Below are 17,428 nucleotides of genomic sequence, written 5' to 3' on the forward strand. Positions count from 1 at the left end.
ACCAAACCAAAAAAAAATCTGGGCACAGAGGTCTTTTCTGAGACTGATACTCTAAACAAGGACCAATCATGGAATAACCTAGAGCCCCTGCACAGAAGTAGCCCATGGCACCTCAGTGTCCAAAATGGTTCCCCAGTAATAGGAACAGGGACTGTCTCTGACAGGAACTCATGGGCTGGCTCTTTGATCAGCTCCACCTGAAGAGGGAGCAGCCTTACCAGCCCATAGAGAAAGACAAATAAGCCTTTGATGAGACCTGATAGACTAGGGTCAGACGGAAGGGGAGGAGAACCACCCCTATCATTGGACTGGAAGAGGGGCATAGAGGAAGAAAAGGGAGGGAGAGTGGGATTGGGAGGCAATGAAGGAAGGGCACTACAGCTGGGTTACAAAGTGAATAAACTATAATTAATAAAAATAAAATAAAAAATTAACAAAAAAAGAATTGTGTTGGTATTTTCATGGGAATTGCATTGAATCTGTAGATTGCTTTTGGCACGATAGCCACTTTCACTATGTTAATCCTACTGATCCATGAGCAAGGGAGATCTTTCCATCTTCTGATATCTTCTTCAATTTCTTTCTTGAGACTTGAATTTTTTTGTCAAACAGGTCTTTCACTTGTTTAGTTAGAGTACACTAAGGTACTTTATGTTATTTGTGGCTATTGTGAAGAGCATATCCCTAATTTCTTTCTCAGCCCTTTGGTCTTTTGTATACAGAAGGGCCAATGATTTTTTTTTTTTTGAGTTAGTTTTGTATCCAGCCACTTTGCTGAAGGTGTTTGTCAGCTGAAGGAGTTCTCTGGTTGAATTTTTGGGGTCACTCATGTATACTATCATATCATCTGCGAATAGTGTTACTTTGACTTCTTCTTTTCCTATTTGTATGAAAGGACATTGTCATCAGAACAAAACGACAGCCTACAGACTGGGAAAGAAACTTCACAAACCCTATATCTGACGGAGGGCTAATATCCAGAATATATAAAGAACTCAAGAAGTTAAAAAGCAACAATTTAAGTAATCCAATTTAAAAAATGGGGTACAGAGCTAAACAGAATTCTCAATAGAGGAATGTCGAATGGCAGAGAAACACTTAAAGAAATGCTCATCATCCTTAGCCACCAGGGAAATGCAAGTCAAAATGATCCTGAGATTTCACCTTACAACATCAGAATGGCTAAGATCAAAAACTCAAGTGACAACACATGCTAGAGAGGATGTGGAGAAAGAGGAACCCTCCTCCTTTGCTGGTGGGAATGTAAACTTGTACAACCACTTTGGAAATCAATTTGGCGCTTTCTCAGACAATTAGAAATAGCGCTTCCTGGAGATCCAGCTATACCACTCCTAGGCATATATCCAAAATATACTCAAGTATACAAAAAGGAACTTTGTTCAACCATGTTCATAGCAACTTTATTCATAATAGCCAGAACCTGGAAACAATCCAGATGTCCATCAACGGAGGAATGGATACAGAAATTGTGTTACATTTACACAATAGACTACTGCTCAACAATTAAAAACAAGGAAATCATGAAATTTGCAGGCAAATGGTGGGATCTAGAAAAGATCATCCTGAGTGAGGTATCCTAGGAGCAGAAAGACACACATAGTATATAGTCACTTATAAGTGGATACTAGAACTATAAGATAGGAAAAACATACTAAAATCTGTACACCTAAAGAAACTAAGCAAGAAGGAGGACCCAGGGTAAGAGGATCAATCCTCACTTAAAAAGAGAAAGGGGAAGGACATTGGAAGAAGGAGAAAACAAGAAACAGGACAGGAGCCTACCACTGAGGGCCTCTTAAAGACTCTACCTAGCCTTGTATCAAAGCAGATGCTGAGACTCATAACCAAACTTTGGGCAAACATACGAAAGAATGGGGAGTTAGTAAGACCTGGAGAGGACAGGAGCTCCACAAGGAGAGCAACAGAACCAAAATATCTGGGCTCAGGGGTATATTCTGATACTGATACTCCAATCAAGGACCATTCATGGATATAACCTAGAACCCCTGCTCAGATGTAGCCCATGGCAGCTCAGTCTCCAGGGGTGTTCCCTGGTAAGGGGATCAGGGACTGTCTCTGAAATGGACTCAGTGGCTGGCTCTTTGACCAACCGCCCTGAGGGAGGAGCAGCCTTGCCAGGACACAGAGGAAGACAGTGCAGCCAGTCCTGATGAAACCTGATAAGCTAGGGTCAGGTGGAAGGGTAGATGGACCTCCTCTATAGGTGGACTTGGAGAGGGTCATGGGAGGTGATGAGGGAGGGAGGGTGGGATTGGGAAGGAATGAGGGAGAGGGCTACAGCAGGTAAGCAAAGCGAACAAAATGTAATTAATGTTAAAAAAAAATGTGCTGAGCTTGAAAAGGTTCATGTGTTAATATAATAAGGGAGTAAGAGATTCTGATGTCCCTTCACTAAGGTAAAGTCTCTGCACATTTCCCAATTATGAGTTTCTGTGTTAGTCAAGAAGCTTTCCTGACAAAGTTTCAGTAATACAATTAAAGAGTTTCATTGCTATGTTCATCAAATCACTAGAAGTGGAGTTTCTCCTCAGTCCTATGACCTATCTAGCTTCAAATTCTTGCCTTCGTTAACAGTGGCAAGTATAGGTCCCTCTCATGGTACAGGCCTTAAATCTAATATTTTAAAAAGTGGTTGGTTACTTCCGTAACATTTATGCGACTACTGCACCAGTGGATACAACTTTCAGGTATGTCATTATCGTAGTTTGAAAGGTTCATAGCTGTTTGAGACCGGTGATTACTTTTTCACCTCTGGTAACATGTACTGAACCTTCCAGCAATACAAAACCTAGTCTGTAGGGCTGAAGCTTCTAGTTGAGTACTAGCTTAACTTCCTCACGTTTGATGATTTAAGTGTGTGGTGTCTACCGTAAGAGGGTCTTACCATGAGGTTGTGGGGGCCAATACAATAGTATTGGTGACAGTCTGTAATGTTTGGGGTGGGGGTCTAAGGACCCCTTGGCCAATAACTCAGAATTATGTAAGCCATTCCTGGTACTAGAGGTTTAATTTGGTAGCACATGCTGTCCAGGTGGAGCACTATCTTCCCAATTATATGGTAATTCCACTTAAATTTGTCTTATACATGCATATATTTAGGAATATTCTACAATAGTAGGTTTCTGGGTGGCTTTTCAAAAGGCCTTTCGTCTGGAGAGATGGCTCAGAGGTTAAGAACACTGGCTGCTCTTCCAGAGGTCCTGAGTTCAATTCTCAGCAACCACATGGTGGCTCACAATCATCTAGAATGATATCTGTATACTTTGTAAATAAATAAATCTAAAAAAAAAAAAAAGAAAGAAAGAAAGAAAAGTTCAAAAGGCCTTTCGTGTTAGTGCTTTACCTCACATTCCCTCCCTTCTACCGTCCTCCCATTCCCTTTTCCCCATTTATACTTCCTTAAAAGATTCCCTCTTTATCCCTGATCCCATACTAGCTACCTAATCTCCGTGGTATTCTAATTAAAACACATATATCTAAAGCTTAAAAGCTAACACCCACATATAAGAGGAGCCATGCAATCTTTGTCTTCCTTGATCTGAGTTACCTCATGCGGGATGACTTCTTAACAGCCGAATAATATTCCTTGTGTAAATGCATCACATTTTCATTATCCATTCATCCGTTGACAGCATCAATGAATGTGTGCTCAGCAAGTATCTCCGTAGTAAAATGTAGAGTCCTCAAGAATGGTATAGCTGGAGCTTGTGGTAGATCTATTTTTAGCTTCATGGGGAACTTCCACATTGATTTCCATCGTATATGTTTCAGGTGTGCTCCTACCAGCAATAAATCCTTTCCACAAATTTTTTAAATTATATTTTTATTTTTTATATTAATTACAGTTTATGCACTTTGTATCCCCTGTATTTGGTGCATAAATGTTTAGAATTATAATATTCTCTTGATAGATCTTTTTCTTTAATGAATACGCAGTGTCCTTCCCTATCTGTTCTGAGTAGTTTTGGTTTGAAGTCTTTTTTGACAGATGTTAAAATACTTATGTCCACTTGCTTCTTAACTGTTGCTTGGAATAACTTTTTCTACTCTTTTACCTTGAAGGTGAGGTTTATAGTGGTAGTGTTCCCTAAAGACAAGAAAAAGATATGGAGCCTGTTTTCTAATCTAATCTGTTAATCTGTGCCTCTGCATTGGGCAATCTATTGATATTGAGAGTTATTATTGAGCAGTATTTATTAATTCCTATTATCTTATTGTTATGATGTTATTGTTTTAAAAACAGATTGCTGCTATATTAGATCCTCTTGAGTGTAGCTAATGTTCTCTTCATTCTAATGATTTCCTTCTAGTGTCTTCTGTGGAGATGCATTAGTAGACAGAAATGGCTTAAGTTTGTTTTTATCCTGAAATATTTTTTTCTTTCTCATTCTATAATTGTTGATAATCTTGCCACTATTCTACTTTCTTTATTCTTCTTTCTGGGTATTTGAGGTTGGCATCTGTGGTTGTTCAGAGCTTACAAAACATCCATGTAGGGCTAAGCCCTGCTGACTTTCATTCTCCACTGAAACGACAGGAGTTATTTTAATAGGCCTGCCTTTACATATCATGTGGTCTTTTACGTTGCAGCTTTTCTTACTCATTTTCCTGTTCTTCCATACATTCAGTGGTTGATGGGCTAGCTGAAAGAGGACGGAGGCAGAGAAAACAGCTCTGGGAATTGTTAAAAATGTTTGGTTGGAACTCTAGACTCAGACTACATACAGTCCCACAGAGGTACAGTGGAAGCAGTGGGTAACATGCACAAAGCTGAAAAACAGCATCTATTTCTATTTTAAAGAAAAACAGCAATCATGGCATCTATTTACCATAACAGACAATTCTCATCAGAAAATGTTAATATAAATTCTATTTCCTCAATAACTGAGAATTTTGTAAACAGCATTAGAAATGATAAATTATTACAATAGAATGATAAAAATGAGATCAATAGCAATAAAAACCTATCTAAAGACATAAATCAGTATATAAATAGGATTTTGACCCAAAACATGAAATGTTGACCATTATTTAGCAACAAACAATTTGCAGCTGCATGATTAATACAGTGATTATGCTTTAGGTTGAAAAGAAAAAAAAAAGACTCTTGAGATAAAGCACATTTAATTCGTATATACAAGTACAAATTTGTTATTGGAAAAAAGGCCTGTTTTATTTATTCAATACCCAGCCATTAAATATTTGTATTTATAAATGACACATTTAAAGCATGGCTTAATTGTTGAAGCATAGTAATCTTTCCATCACAGACTGTTTGTCTTTCACTTTTTAAAAAGTATACCATACAGAGGCATTAAATACATTCACATTGCTGTGTAAGTGATATGGTGACTCATGTCAATTCCCATAGGTTTTCAACCTGAAACCCTGTACCTATTAAACAACTCCCTATTCCATTCTCCTCAAGCCATAGACACTACTGTTCTACTCTCTTTATGAATTCGACTGCTCTGGATAACACATATGAATAGATTCAAACAGTATTTGTCTTTTTCCTTGATATGTCTTATTTTACTTGACATAATGACTTTAAAAGTCCATCTATTTTGTAACATGTTCAACAGTTTCATTACTTTTAAAGCTGAACTTTGCTTTTCTGTGTACATATGTATGTGTTGGATTTTATTTATAATTTCACCAGTCAATAGAAACTTGAATTGCTTTCACATTAAAGCTATTGGAACTAGGCACATGGGAACATGGATGTATAAGCCTTTGTCGAAATCTGGCTTTCAGTTCATCTAGAAATATATCCAAAAGTGAGACTGCTAAGTTATATAATAGTTCCTCTGTTTAAAAAAAAAAAAACTTTTTAAATAAGACCTGAGTATGTAGCCCTGGCTAATACCATCATCCTGCCTCAGTCCTCAAGTACTGAGATAACAAGATTGTGCCACTACACCTGGAATTAATGTTTAAATCTTATTGCTGTTTTATACACAAAGTTCCCAATTTTATTTTTGAGACAGGGTTTGTTATGCTGCCTGTGCTGACCTCAGACTGTTGACCCCCCTGCCCAAGCCTCCCACATGCTAGGACTGAAGATTCTCCACCCTGACACGCAACAGGGATTCTAATTTCTCCACATCCCTGTCAATTCTTCTTTCTTCCTTCCTCCTTCCTTAGCCATTCTAGGAGGTATGAAGTAGTATCTGAAATTCTTTTGATTTATATATCCCTATTAAACATTATTTCATCGCTAATAATAGTCAACATGTTTCCTTGTACTTGTCAGCCATCTGTGTATTTTCTTAGGAGAAATATCTATTCAAGCCCTTTGCCTATTTTTAACGGGTTGTTTATTAGACTAGTCTTTCTCCTAATCAAATTTCTGCCAATTATTTTAGCTTTGCTATTTCTCACTTGTGAAACTTTTGTGGGGTTTATAATCTCCACAACCAGATATCCCCGGTTCTGCAATTGGAGCCTATCAATACTCGCGAGTCTAGCATTCATGACTCTTGCTCTACATACTTTTGACCTTGTGAATAAATACACTATGGTTCAAATAAAGGGCTGAGAGGGTAGTGTTGCACTGTGCTGTTGGCTTAGAAGACCATACAAAGAATGGAAAAATCATTAGCATCCATGACAAAAATGCTATCTAAACTTTACCACTTAATCTTTATCCTTTTTAAGTATAAAATTTCTTCTTATCTACCACTGCTTCTTTTAATGTATGGATTTTTCCTCAGGCATATTACTATAAAGGGAAACTATTTAGTTCTGATGACAGAGTTTTTGGAAGGTGGCTAAGCCTTGGCACATTTATTTGACACAAACTTTGAGACATTCAAAAGAGTTTTGAAATAATTACTACCTTCATATTAACTAAAACTCACTAAAATTGTCATCTTTTCCTTTTTCTTTTCTCTAATTCCCAAGAGATTCTTTGTGGGGGGTAGTGATTTGCATGTATGCTCACTCAGGCATGCACATACAAAGAAAGAAGTTTGATGTCAGGTGTCTATTTATCTCCACCTTATTTTTTAAGACAAAGTCTCTCTGGGAACCTGGAGTTCATTGTCTCATCTGTGCTTGCTAGCTAGTGTATCCCCGGGTTTAGCCTGTCTTCACCACCCCAGGAGTGGAGTTACAGAAGCATGTCACTGCACCCATATTTTACCTGCCTGCTGGGGATCCAAACAGTTCCTCATGTTTACCTAACAAGTACTTTACCTACTGAACCATCTCTCCAACCCCTCCATGAGATTCACTAAATTGTAAACTATTGTATCCATGTATCAGAAGTTAGAGACTAAATGTTAACCCAGTTTATTTTGATGAATAAGAAGCCATTATATAAAAAATACATATGCAGGTATACCATATTTTTAATCCTAAGAAATCTATAATCTTACAGCATCTAGAGAAAAAGCCCAACTTTCTTTTAAGTCATGAGTTTCTCTTTTGACAATCAACATGATAAGAAAAAGAAAACTATGCAGGAACTGGAGTAAAGTCCCACAGTTTAAACTTTTATCATGAAATAGTCTCATGACAAGTGACACATACCTGTAGTTACACCCAGCAGCAAAGTTATTTAAGAAGAGCAATTTCCTTTTTATATGTAATAGAGGATGATGCTATTCATAATGCAATAGGGTTTTGGTTAGGGGTGGGGTGGCTAGGAGGGTTGCCTGTGAAGCTGGGATAGAAGAACCCAGGACCTTGCTTAGGCAAGCACTCTATCACTGAGCTAGAGCCTCAGCCCTTGAACTTCGCTATGAAGTGCAGGCTAGCATTTGGCTGACAGTCCTCCTGCCTCTACTTCTCAAGTGCTGGCATTACAAGCATGTACCAGTAGAGTCCAGGACAGCTTCTTAATCACACAGCTCATGGAAAAAACTGTCACAATGTCACAGTAATCCTAATAATTCTCACAATGGTCTAAATACCCAGAAGTAACTCAGTATCATCTTTACTACTGGGTAAAATATTTATTTTGAAATCTGGTATGTAGAAAAGTTATCTTTTTACTCGGATTTAAATGGTAAAAAAAATTATGTTACATTAGTGAAAACATTTTTATCATTTTAAGTATCTTTTCACACTCAAAAATTTGAAAATAGAAGTTTCATTTTTTTCACACTACTTAATGTTTTTAAGGTCTTCCCATTTTATTTCCATGTGATCAGAACCTTTTATCTACATTTCTACACAACTGTCCATTCTTCATCAAACATAAAAATACAGTTTTCTGTGACTCTGTCTCTTCACCAGTGAGGAAACCCACATCCCATAAAACTTGGCTAAACAATCTTAATAGTTTTGTCTTTTGATCACACAGTCAAAAGAAAACAGAGGTGAGTAAAGAAAAAATAGGAAAATCTGACATGAACTCCCATGTAAATGCTACTTACTGGAGAACTGCTATCTTTTACTTCCTGAAAAATTTATTTCTTAAGCAAGAGTTGAACTAAGGAATATTCAAGCAGGACTACTTTGCTTTTTCAACTGAAGCTTCATCCACAGAGAATACCCCACATTCTGTAAGGCCAAAGCAAGACTATTAAAACATGAAAGATGGCTTAGATTTTTCATTCACTGGAAAACACTCAAGATAAGGCAGAAGGGTACAAGATATTTAGGGGGCACTTCCTTGTAAGAGGCCAAAGTATCCATCTTACACAGAGGTAGCACAATCTATTTAATCCACCAGAGGGCCACATAATGGTGGCTTCAAAAACAATAGCATGAAGACTATGGTTAGATCAGCTAACTGCAGAACTAACAAATAATGGCAATCCTGTCAAAAGAGGAAGAGTGCCTTTTTGCTGTGAGCCAAATGAACCATCAGGAAAGCATTGCCAGTTTATTTTAAAAGGAACCATACCCATGAAAGCTCACCCATAGAACCAGGAGTCTTAGCAGTACACCAAATGTATGGATGACCTCAAAAAGCCAAAGTTATCCAAAGAACTGCAACTTGCAATCTGAGAGGAATTTATAGTACACCCTCCACATAAAGGGCCAGCAGCAGAGATAGAAACCCAGAGAGCAACTGAGCACATACTTGGTCAGGAATTTGCTTTCTGGTTTTGTTTTGTTTTGTTTTTGTTTGTTTGCTTGTTTGTTTTGTTTGTTGAGGGAGGGGCGAGGGTTTGGTTTTTTTCATTGATTTGTTTTTGTTTTTTGGGTTTTGATACCCTAGAACTCACATGTTTTCCCTAAAGGGGTCTGACACTAAAGAATCACAAATAGCAGCTAACAGCAGGGAAGAGATGGGTCACAGAGAATGAATGAGAATGAATGAGAAGTGCAAACAATCACTGGAGGTGATGTGTAGGAGGGAGAACCCTCACTCACTGTTGGCAGGATTAAAAACTGGTGCAGCCACTCTGGAACTCAGTGTGGACAATTCTTAAACAACTAAACAATAACTCTACCATATAACCCAGATATACCTCTTCTTGGTATATTCTTAAAGGACAAAATGTTCTACAACAAATATTCTTGCTCAGCCATGTTCACTGGCACTCTATTTAAATTAGAAAGGACATACACCTAAATATCTTTCAACTGATAAATGGATAATGAAAATGTGGAGCACAGATACTGTGGAACAGTATTCAGCTGTAAAGAAAAATAAAATCCTAAAATTTTCAGACAAAGGGATGGAACTAGTGAAATACTGCACTGAGTGAGATAACCCAGACCCCCAAAGACAAATGCTGCATATTCTTTCTTATTTGTGGATCCAATCTCTGAATCTTTAAACATGATTACATAACATGGAGCAACTGCTGAAACTAGGAAAGTAAAAAGAACCACAGTGTGGGGAGGGAAGAAGCTTTAGAGGAGGGGATAGTTGAACACAGGTGCTCTGACAGGGAAAATAGACACAAAGGAAAAGACTTTAACTGGAAAAAAGAAAGGGAGTGCAGTACAGAGAAAGAGGACGGGGAGGGGGAAAAATGACACTAAGAACACTGATAAGGGTCATGGGGAAATATTTGTATTCACTGAAAAATAAATACATAATATATATTAGTGTATATATATATATATGTATATACATAAATATTTAAGTGACGTTATGCCATTTGGGTGATACTTTTTCCCCAAGTTCCAGAGACTATCTAATAAAAACCCTACTACCAGCCATAAAAATTCCTTTTCAAGTAGTTTGTCAAAGAGTCCAAACGACTCCTCAAACAACATAGACTATGCCTGTTGTCCTGGGTTGTTTCCCACAAGTTGAAGGTAGGACCCTACTTCTGAGGACAACATACATTTCAGACACACGACTTCAAGAGATAAAGCTGGCAGTCACCTGGAAGTCTGTCCCCTGATGACTAGTTCCCCTAATATCTGGAGGTGCTGTGCAAGATGACAATGGAAAAAAGCTGTTAACAGGCCTACCCAACTATAATGCCTATCAAACACAACAACGACCAAAAAAGCATGATATGCCCAAGGGCACGATAGCGGCACTTACATCTTAGAGGGAAACAGTGGCCTAACTGGACTTAAGGCCTCATCAATAGAAGGAAGTTCATTCTGGCTACTGTGGCCTGGCCAACTACCACCAGATGATGAAGTCATGGGCTCTGGAAAATAATTTACTACTACCACTTTCCTAAACCAGTATAATTCACTACTGCATTCTAAATACCTAACCTTACATCAACAGATAACTGTAGCTCTTACACCTCATTAAAAAAAAAAAAAAAAGCTTGTTGCTGTGTTTTGTTTTGTTTTAACAGACAGTGTCTTGGTTAGGGTTTCATTGTACTGAAACCATGGAAACTCTTATAAAAGAAAACATTTAATTGGGGCTGGCTTACAGTTTCAGAGATTTAGTCCATTATTGTCATTGTGAGGAACATGGCAGCACACAGCCAGACATGATGCTGGAGCTGAGAGTTCTACATCTTGATCGGCAGACAGCAGAAGGAGACTGTGTCACACTGACCAGATTGGAGCGTATAAGACCTCAAAGCCTACCTCCACAGTGACACAGTTCCTCCACAAGGCTATCCCTACACCAACAAGGGCACACCTCCTACTAGTGCCACACCCTAAAGCCAAGTATTCAAATACATGAATCTATGGAGGCCATGGCTATTCAAACCACCACTGATGGAAACCACCACAGAAACCCACAACTGGTCAAAATGCAGAGAACTGACTGCAAGCTACCCAGCTTCACTTGATACATCCACAGCATAAGCCTTACATTTAAGGCCCAGAAAATACCACAGAAAGAGCTAAAAGATTGTAACAGCGAGAGGACAAGGACATTGAAACAGTCCTACCTAAGACTGGGAACCCAAAACAAGACCTGCACAGTGGCAACGACACCTTCACAGTGGATGGGGGAAATCTCACGAGGCCTCACGCCTAGATGAAGAGTAACAGGCAATTAATGGCTGCTAAAATAGGAAAAATCAGTCTACTCCAGGGATAAGACCCCAATAGGTTCTCTATTGTCAGTGCTTAGCCCTACGCATGTACATACAGGCAACACTAAATGGATTTAGCAGGTTGTATTTATATATATATATATGTATGTATATATCAATAACAATTAAGGAAGAAGTCATGAAAGTTCTAACTGATATTCTGAATGTCTTATAGAAATAAAACAGGCAAATTATATATGAATTTAATCTATTTTAAAAGAATGGTTCATAAAGCAGCCTCCGGTTTTGGATTCCTATTTACACCAAGTTGTGACAGCATAAGACCTGTATAAGCACAAGCCAAACAAACAAACAAACAAACAAACAAAATCCCAGCATGGAGCCAGGAAATGGTCACCTAGTCCCACCTCCAACTGAGAAGTATTGGTAACTGACAGATGCTGGGAAATGGAGAGTTAGTTTTCATTAGTGTGTTCCCTCTGAAAGGTTAAAATATTCCAGAGGATGACCACATACCCAATAGCATGGGTATAAAATAGGAGGTTGATCTGGGAAAAGTTGGAGAAAGGGGTAAATATGATCAAAAAACAATGTATTTTTCTTAAATAATAATTCTCAAATAATTAATAAAATATTTGTAAAAAGAAAAGAAATTTGCTATGATTTTCTAAGTCTTTTTCCTTCTGTTCTTTCCTCCTTTCTTCTTGTTTTTTGACCATATTTACCCCTTCCTCCAACTTACTATCTACAGGGAACAGTCTGCCATTGTTCTTACTAAACACTATCTTGGCTATTCTTGTTGTTTTGTTCTGATATATGTTTTCCTTGTTTCAGAGGCATGATCCAAGGTCTTTCCTACTTAGCGCTAAAAGAGTAAATCTGGTGCTGGGCGTGATGGTGCTCGCCTTTAATCCCAGCACTGTGAGTTCAAGGCCAGCCTGGTCTACAAAGCCAGTACAGGACAGTCAAGGCTACACAGAGAAACACTGTCTTCAAAAAAAAAAGAATAAATTTGATCCCCTGGGTATGTTTTCTGAATTAAGCCCTTAGCATATCCCTTCTCTGGCCCTTTCCTCAATTGTAATACTGCACCCTATCCATAGAGGGTGAAGATTAAGAAGATATTAATGACAAAGTCACAAAATCAAAATTGCATTTTCTAAGTCAACTCCTTCCCCAAACCCCCTACTCCAAAGACGGTTTTATTACAGAGTACTCACTGTTTCCACCAAATATTTCATCTAGTCAAATAATGTAATATTTATCCTGCTAGAAGGAAAGAGTAATGGAGTGAACAAATAGAAAAAAAAAAAATTTGAGTGTGATGGGAAGGATTCGCTATTTTTCAATTAAAAACATGCTCCAAAAACACAACTTTACATTGTTAAGAGGTGCCTGTGGAGGTCTGAAAGTACAAACATGTATGGAGTAATAATTTTTAAATGATTTTAATCATTTAAAATTGAATAATAATTTTAAATTATTTTAGTTTTAATTTTTAAAATTTAATAATAATAACATAATTTTTAGTTTTCTATTTAAAAGATATAAATATGTACTGTTAAAGACTTGGCCTACCCAGTGGTTCACAGAGAAACACTGAAGTTTTGGGAAAAAGTAATTGTTAGTGAAGCACAGCCTTCTAAACACTGCCCCCTACTGTTCCCATTCAGCTTCCTCTGACATGGAAAGGATGGCAGAAATAAAAACAACCGCCCCTTCAGCCTTTGAAATCAGTTTAGCATTGTTGTTCAGCAGACCAGATTTCACAGACTGCGACAATTTCAACTACACAACTGTGGGGCTTCATTAAAGCGAATCCCAGACATTCAAGCATTACTTTCATCAGTAATACAGCCAACCCCAAAGAGGGCAGGATTGGACTTGGGCAGCACTGATAATATTTGGAAACAATTGGAAACATCAGTAAAGACAAAAATCCCCATGTTGATATGTGCAACCTTGAACTACTATAGTCAGTCTTATTTTTTAAAAATTATATATATATATATATATATATATATATATATATATGGCTAGCAAGAATGACAAACTTCTACAAAAGAGATGAATCGTGCTTTATACCACATAAACTCACAACCCGTAGATGACTTTTACTTCCAAATGATCTACTGACTAGACTTTCTGACTAGTTGCTTTGCTCCTGACTTCTACTGGTACAAATACTATTAGCAAGAAATCAAAGAGAGCAGACAAAAAAAAAAATCTCACCTAGAGCATCCTGTCATCACAAAGTGCACGTCAGCACTGTGCTGGCCATTTTTCTGCCAGCTTGACACGGGCTAATTCATATGGGAAGTGAGAACCACAACTGAGAAAACGGCTCCACCAGACTGGCCTGTGGGCAAGCTTGTGGTATATTTTCTTGATGATTGATGTGGGAGGGCCCATCATACTGTGGTTGATACCACAATGGTCCTGCATGCTGTACAAAAGCAGACTTAGGGGAGCAAGCCAGTAAGCAGGACCCCTTGGGGGTCTCTGTTCCAGTTCTTGCTTCTAGATTCCTGCCTTAAGTTCCTTCCCTGATTTTCCTGGATGAGCTCTAAGATGAAATAAACCCTTTTCTCCCAAGTTGTTCTGATCATGGTGCATCATCACAGCAATAAGAAGCCTAAGTGGGGCTGGGGAGATGGTTCAGAGGTTAAGAGCACTGGCTGCTCCTCCAGAGGTCCTGAGTTCAATTCCCAGCAACCACATGGTGGCTCACAGCCAGCTATAATGAGATCTGGTGCTCTCTTCTGGTGTGCAGGCAGAACACTGTATAAATAATAAATAAATAAATAAATCTTAAAAAAAAAAAAAGAACAAGCCTAAGACGGCACTTCAGAGTGTCATAAGTGTGGAATGTGATGAGTCACTTAATATTACAACAAGAAGCCTAGGGGATTTATCATATAGTAATTTTAAAATAATAGGTTTCATAATGTAATTTTCATACATTTATATATTTTGATAATATTTCCCCATAGTGAAATTTCCTACCCTGTCCTGATGATCCTATTCTGCTTTCCAAATAGCTCCTCTTCTGCTTTCATGAAAATTCTAGATCACACATATGAAAGAAGACATGCAATATTTGCCTTTCAGAGTCTTATTTTGTTTAACAAAATGGTCTCGAGTTTCATACCTTTTCCTATAACTGACATGTTTTATTTCTTCTTACAGTTAATTAAAACTTAATTGTCTCTATTCTACATTTTCTTTATCTGTTCTTTCACGTTTTGACAATCAAGCCATACTGATTCCAAAACACGGCTGTTGGGAAGAATGTAGATATCTCTAATACATGCTGACTTTGATCCATTTTGGCATTTACCCAGGAATGGTATAGCTGGACCATATGTCATTTTTAATTTTAGAGTTCTGAGATACCATCCTTAGTGATTTTCATATTAGCTACAAAAATTCATATTCTTATCAGAAGCCTATAAGGGTTTCCCATCCCCCTTACCCCTACCAAGTACTTTTTGTTATTGGCTTTCTTAATGATAGTCATTCCTGACTGGAAAAGGCAGACTCTCAGGCTAAGTCTGATTTGCATTCTGTGGTGGCTAAGAATATTCAGCATTTTTAATGTAAGAAGCTTGGGTTTTAAAACTGTTTACGATTAAATAGTTTTAAATAGTTATGTAACCTCAGGTCTCTTAGCCACTCAGGACACTCTACAGATATTATTCTAAAGACTGTCGGGAGGTGGCGATGAAGAAACACATAGAATGATGAAAGGGTTATTTCTTTTCCAGCCGGTTTTTCCCCATTGCTCCCTAATCCCCTATCCCTACCACTAAAACCCTGTGATCCACCCATTTCCCTCTTAGTTAAGAACTATGAAGTCATATAATCTTTCTCCATTAAATTACACATTTTTTTGTATTTGTAAGAGAATTGAACTCTTTTCTATTTATTTTCTTTTTTAATCTTATTAATTACACTTTACTCACTTTGTATCCCCCCTGAACCTCCCTCCCTCCTCCCCTCCCAACCGCTCCCTTCCTCCCCCTTCTCCACCGATGCCCCTCCCCAAGTCCACTGACAGGGGAGGTCTTCTTTTCCTTCCTTCTGATCCTAGTCTATTAGGTCTCATCAGGAGTGGCCTGCATTCTCTTCTTCTGTGGTCTGGTAAGGCTGCTCACCCCTCAGGGGGAGGTGATCAAAGAGCAGTTCATGTCAGAGCCAGTCCCTGTTCCCATTACTATGGAACCCACTTGGACAATGAATTGCCATGGGCTACATCTGTGCAGGGGTTCTAGGTTATCTCCATGCATGCTACTTGGCTGGAGTATTAGTCTCAGGGAAGACCCATGTGCTCAGAATTTTTGGTTCTGTTACTCTCCTTGTGGAGCTCCTGTCCTCTCCAGATCTTACTATTTCCCACTTCTTTCATAAGTTTCCTTGCATTCTACCCAATGGTTGCCCATAAGTCTCAGCATCTACTTTGAAACCATTATGTGGCACACACAGTTGTAAGCCCAGCACCTGGGAAATGGAGAGAGAAGGATCAGGAGTTCAAGATTATCCTTGGCTACAATATACAGGGCTTAGGGCCAGCATGGACTACATGAGACCCTGTGTCAAAAAACAAACTACAGAATATGACAACTAGACAAAAATTTAAGAGTTCTAAAATAATAACCGAATGCCCAGAAAACCCTTTGATGCTAACTATAATTAGGTATAAATGTGAATTTGACAATTCACATTTGAAAATGTTCAATTTAGGTCAAATGTCCTTAATAGTTCTGTTCAGTGGGCTCTGTGCCTTCAGGAGAAGCAAGGAAGGATTCTTACAGAAAAGAAAAATCTCCTTAAGGATGGTAGGGGGTTGAAATACCTGTGATGGAACAGTAGATGATGTGAGGAGCAATCTTGTCTATATCCTCATATCCTAGGCCCATCTCAGAAAGCTTGCCAGGCACATAGTTTTCCACAAAGACATCACAAGTGGCTGCAAGCTGAAGGAAGAAAAATCAGATTTTTTGAGGGACTTTCAAACCTTTAACAACTTTTTCCACATAAACAAACTTTAATTTCAATTAAATTTTCACATTGTAAGAATCCAGAAAAAAAAATCACAGGATAAATTATGTTTATGGAATCATAAGAGCTCTGGTCAAATTACTTGAACTACTACAGTCAAGAAAACAATGGTTATAATATTTTTGTAAATATATACTATTAGATAGATTCAAATTTAAGAAACATTTATTGAACATGGTCTGTCCAAATACACTCTCAAAAGAATACGTAAAAATAAAATATAAGTACATAATATCCATACAAAAAAAAATCTCTTGAAACCTTCACTAAAAAAAATCCCTAAATACAATATCATCATTATAATCTATCCTTATTCTGTAATATTCTAACTACAACACAGTTTAATACATTAGAACATGATTCTGAAATGCCTTCTACTTTCAAATGCTTTTTCCAAAGAATTTTAACTGTTGATAGTGAACTGTATTCTGTTTTGATTTTCAATAACTGCAGGGCCTCTCAAGGAGAGAACTTGTCATCCTTTGAAGCTCTAGAAACAAAATCAGCAGATGAGTAGGTGATCTCTCTGGAGACACACGAAGAACACATTAAGAAATGTGAGCTCTAGATCATTACTCCAGAGCATGGACTTATTTACCTCACATTTTAGAGGTCTGAGAGCAAACACCAGCATCAGCTGAGGTCCAGTGAGGACTTCTTGAAGAACACCATCCAAGTGCATGAAGAGGATCACTCCCATTGTGAAATGGGAAGTTGGAAAGTAGGATTTCATTACTCGAATGAGAGCAACTGCAATTCCATGAGAACTAATTTCTTTTGAGGGCAGATACTCCCATGACCCAACTACCTTCCATCTTTCATTTCCACTACATTATATCCCCTACATGTTCTACCATTTCCCAACACTGTCATACTGAGGGCCAAGCTCCCCCCAAAACAGGAACCACTGGAACTACACTTAAACCATATCCAAA

The 17,428-nt window shown here is 38.0% G+C and overlaps 1 protein-coding gene across 25 annotated transcripts in view; it reads right to left on the minus strand.

Annotated features, from left to right (window-relative positions):
* Window positions 1-17,428, minus strand: part of Sugct (succinyl-CoA:glutarate-CoA transferase) — a 707,647-nt gene that overhangs the window by 654,973 nt on the left and 35,246 nt on the right. For all 25 annotated transcript variants that reach the window (XR_009587720.1, XR_009587721.1, XM_060372766.1 and 22 more), the window contains exon 6: window positions 16,288-16,408. Coding sequence is in view for 23 of the 25 variants with exons in the window: in XM_060372766.1 (XP_060228749.1) it covers window positions 16,288-16,408 (121 nt within the window). In the remaining 2 variants the exon portion in view is untranslated. The remainder of the gene's footprint in view (window positions 1-16,287; window positions 16,409-17,428) is intronic.

This window comes from Meriones unguiculatus, chromosome 19 (assembly GCF_030254825.1).
Source record: "Meriones unguiculatus strain TT.TT164.6M chromosome 19, Bangor_MerUng_6.1, whole genome shotgun sequence".
NCBI classification, from domain to species: Eukaryota; Metazoa; Chordata; class Mammalia; order Rodentia; family Muridae; genus Meriones; species Meriones unguiculatus.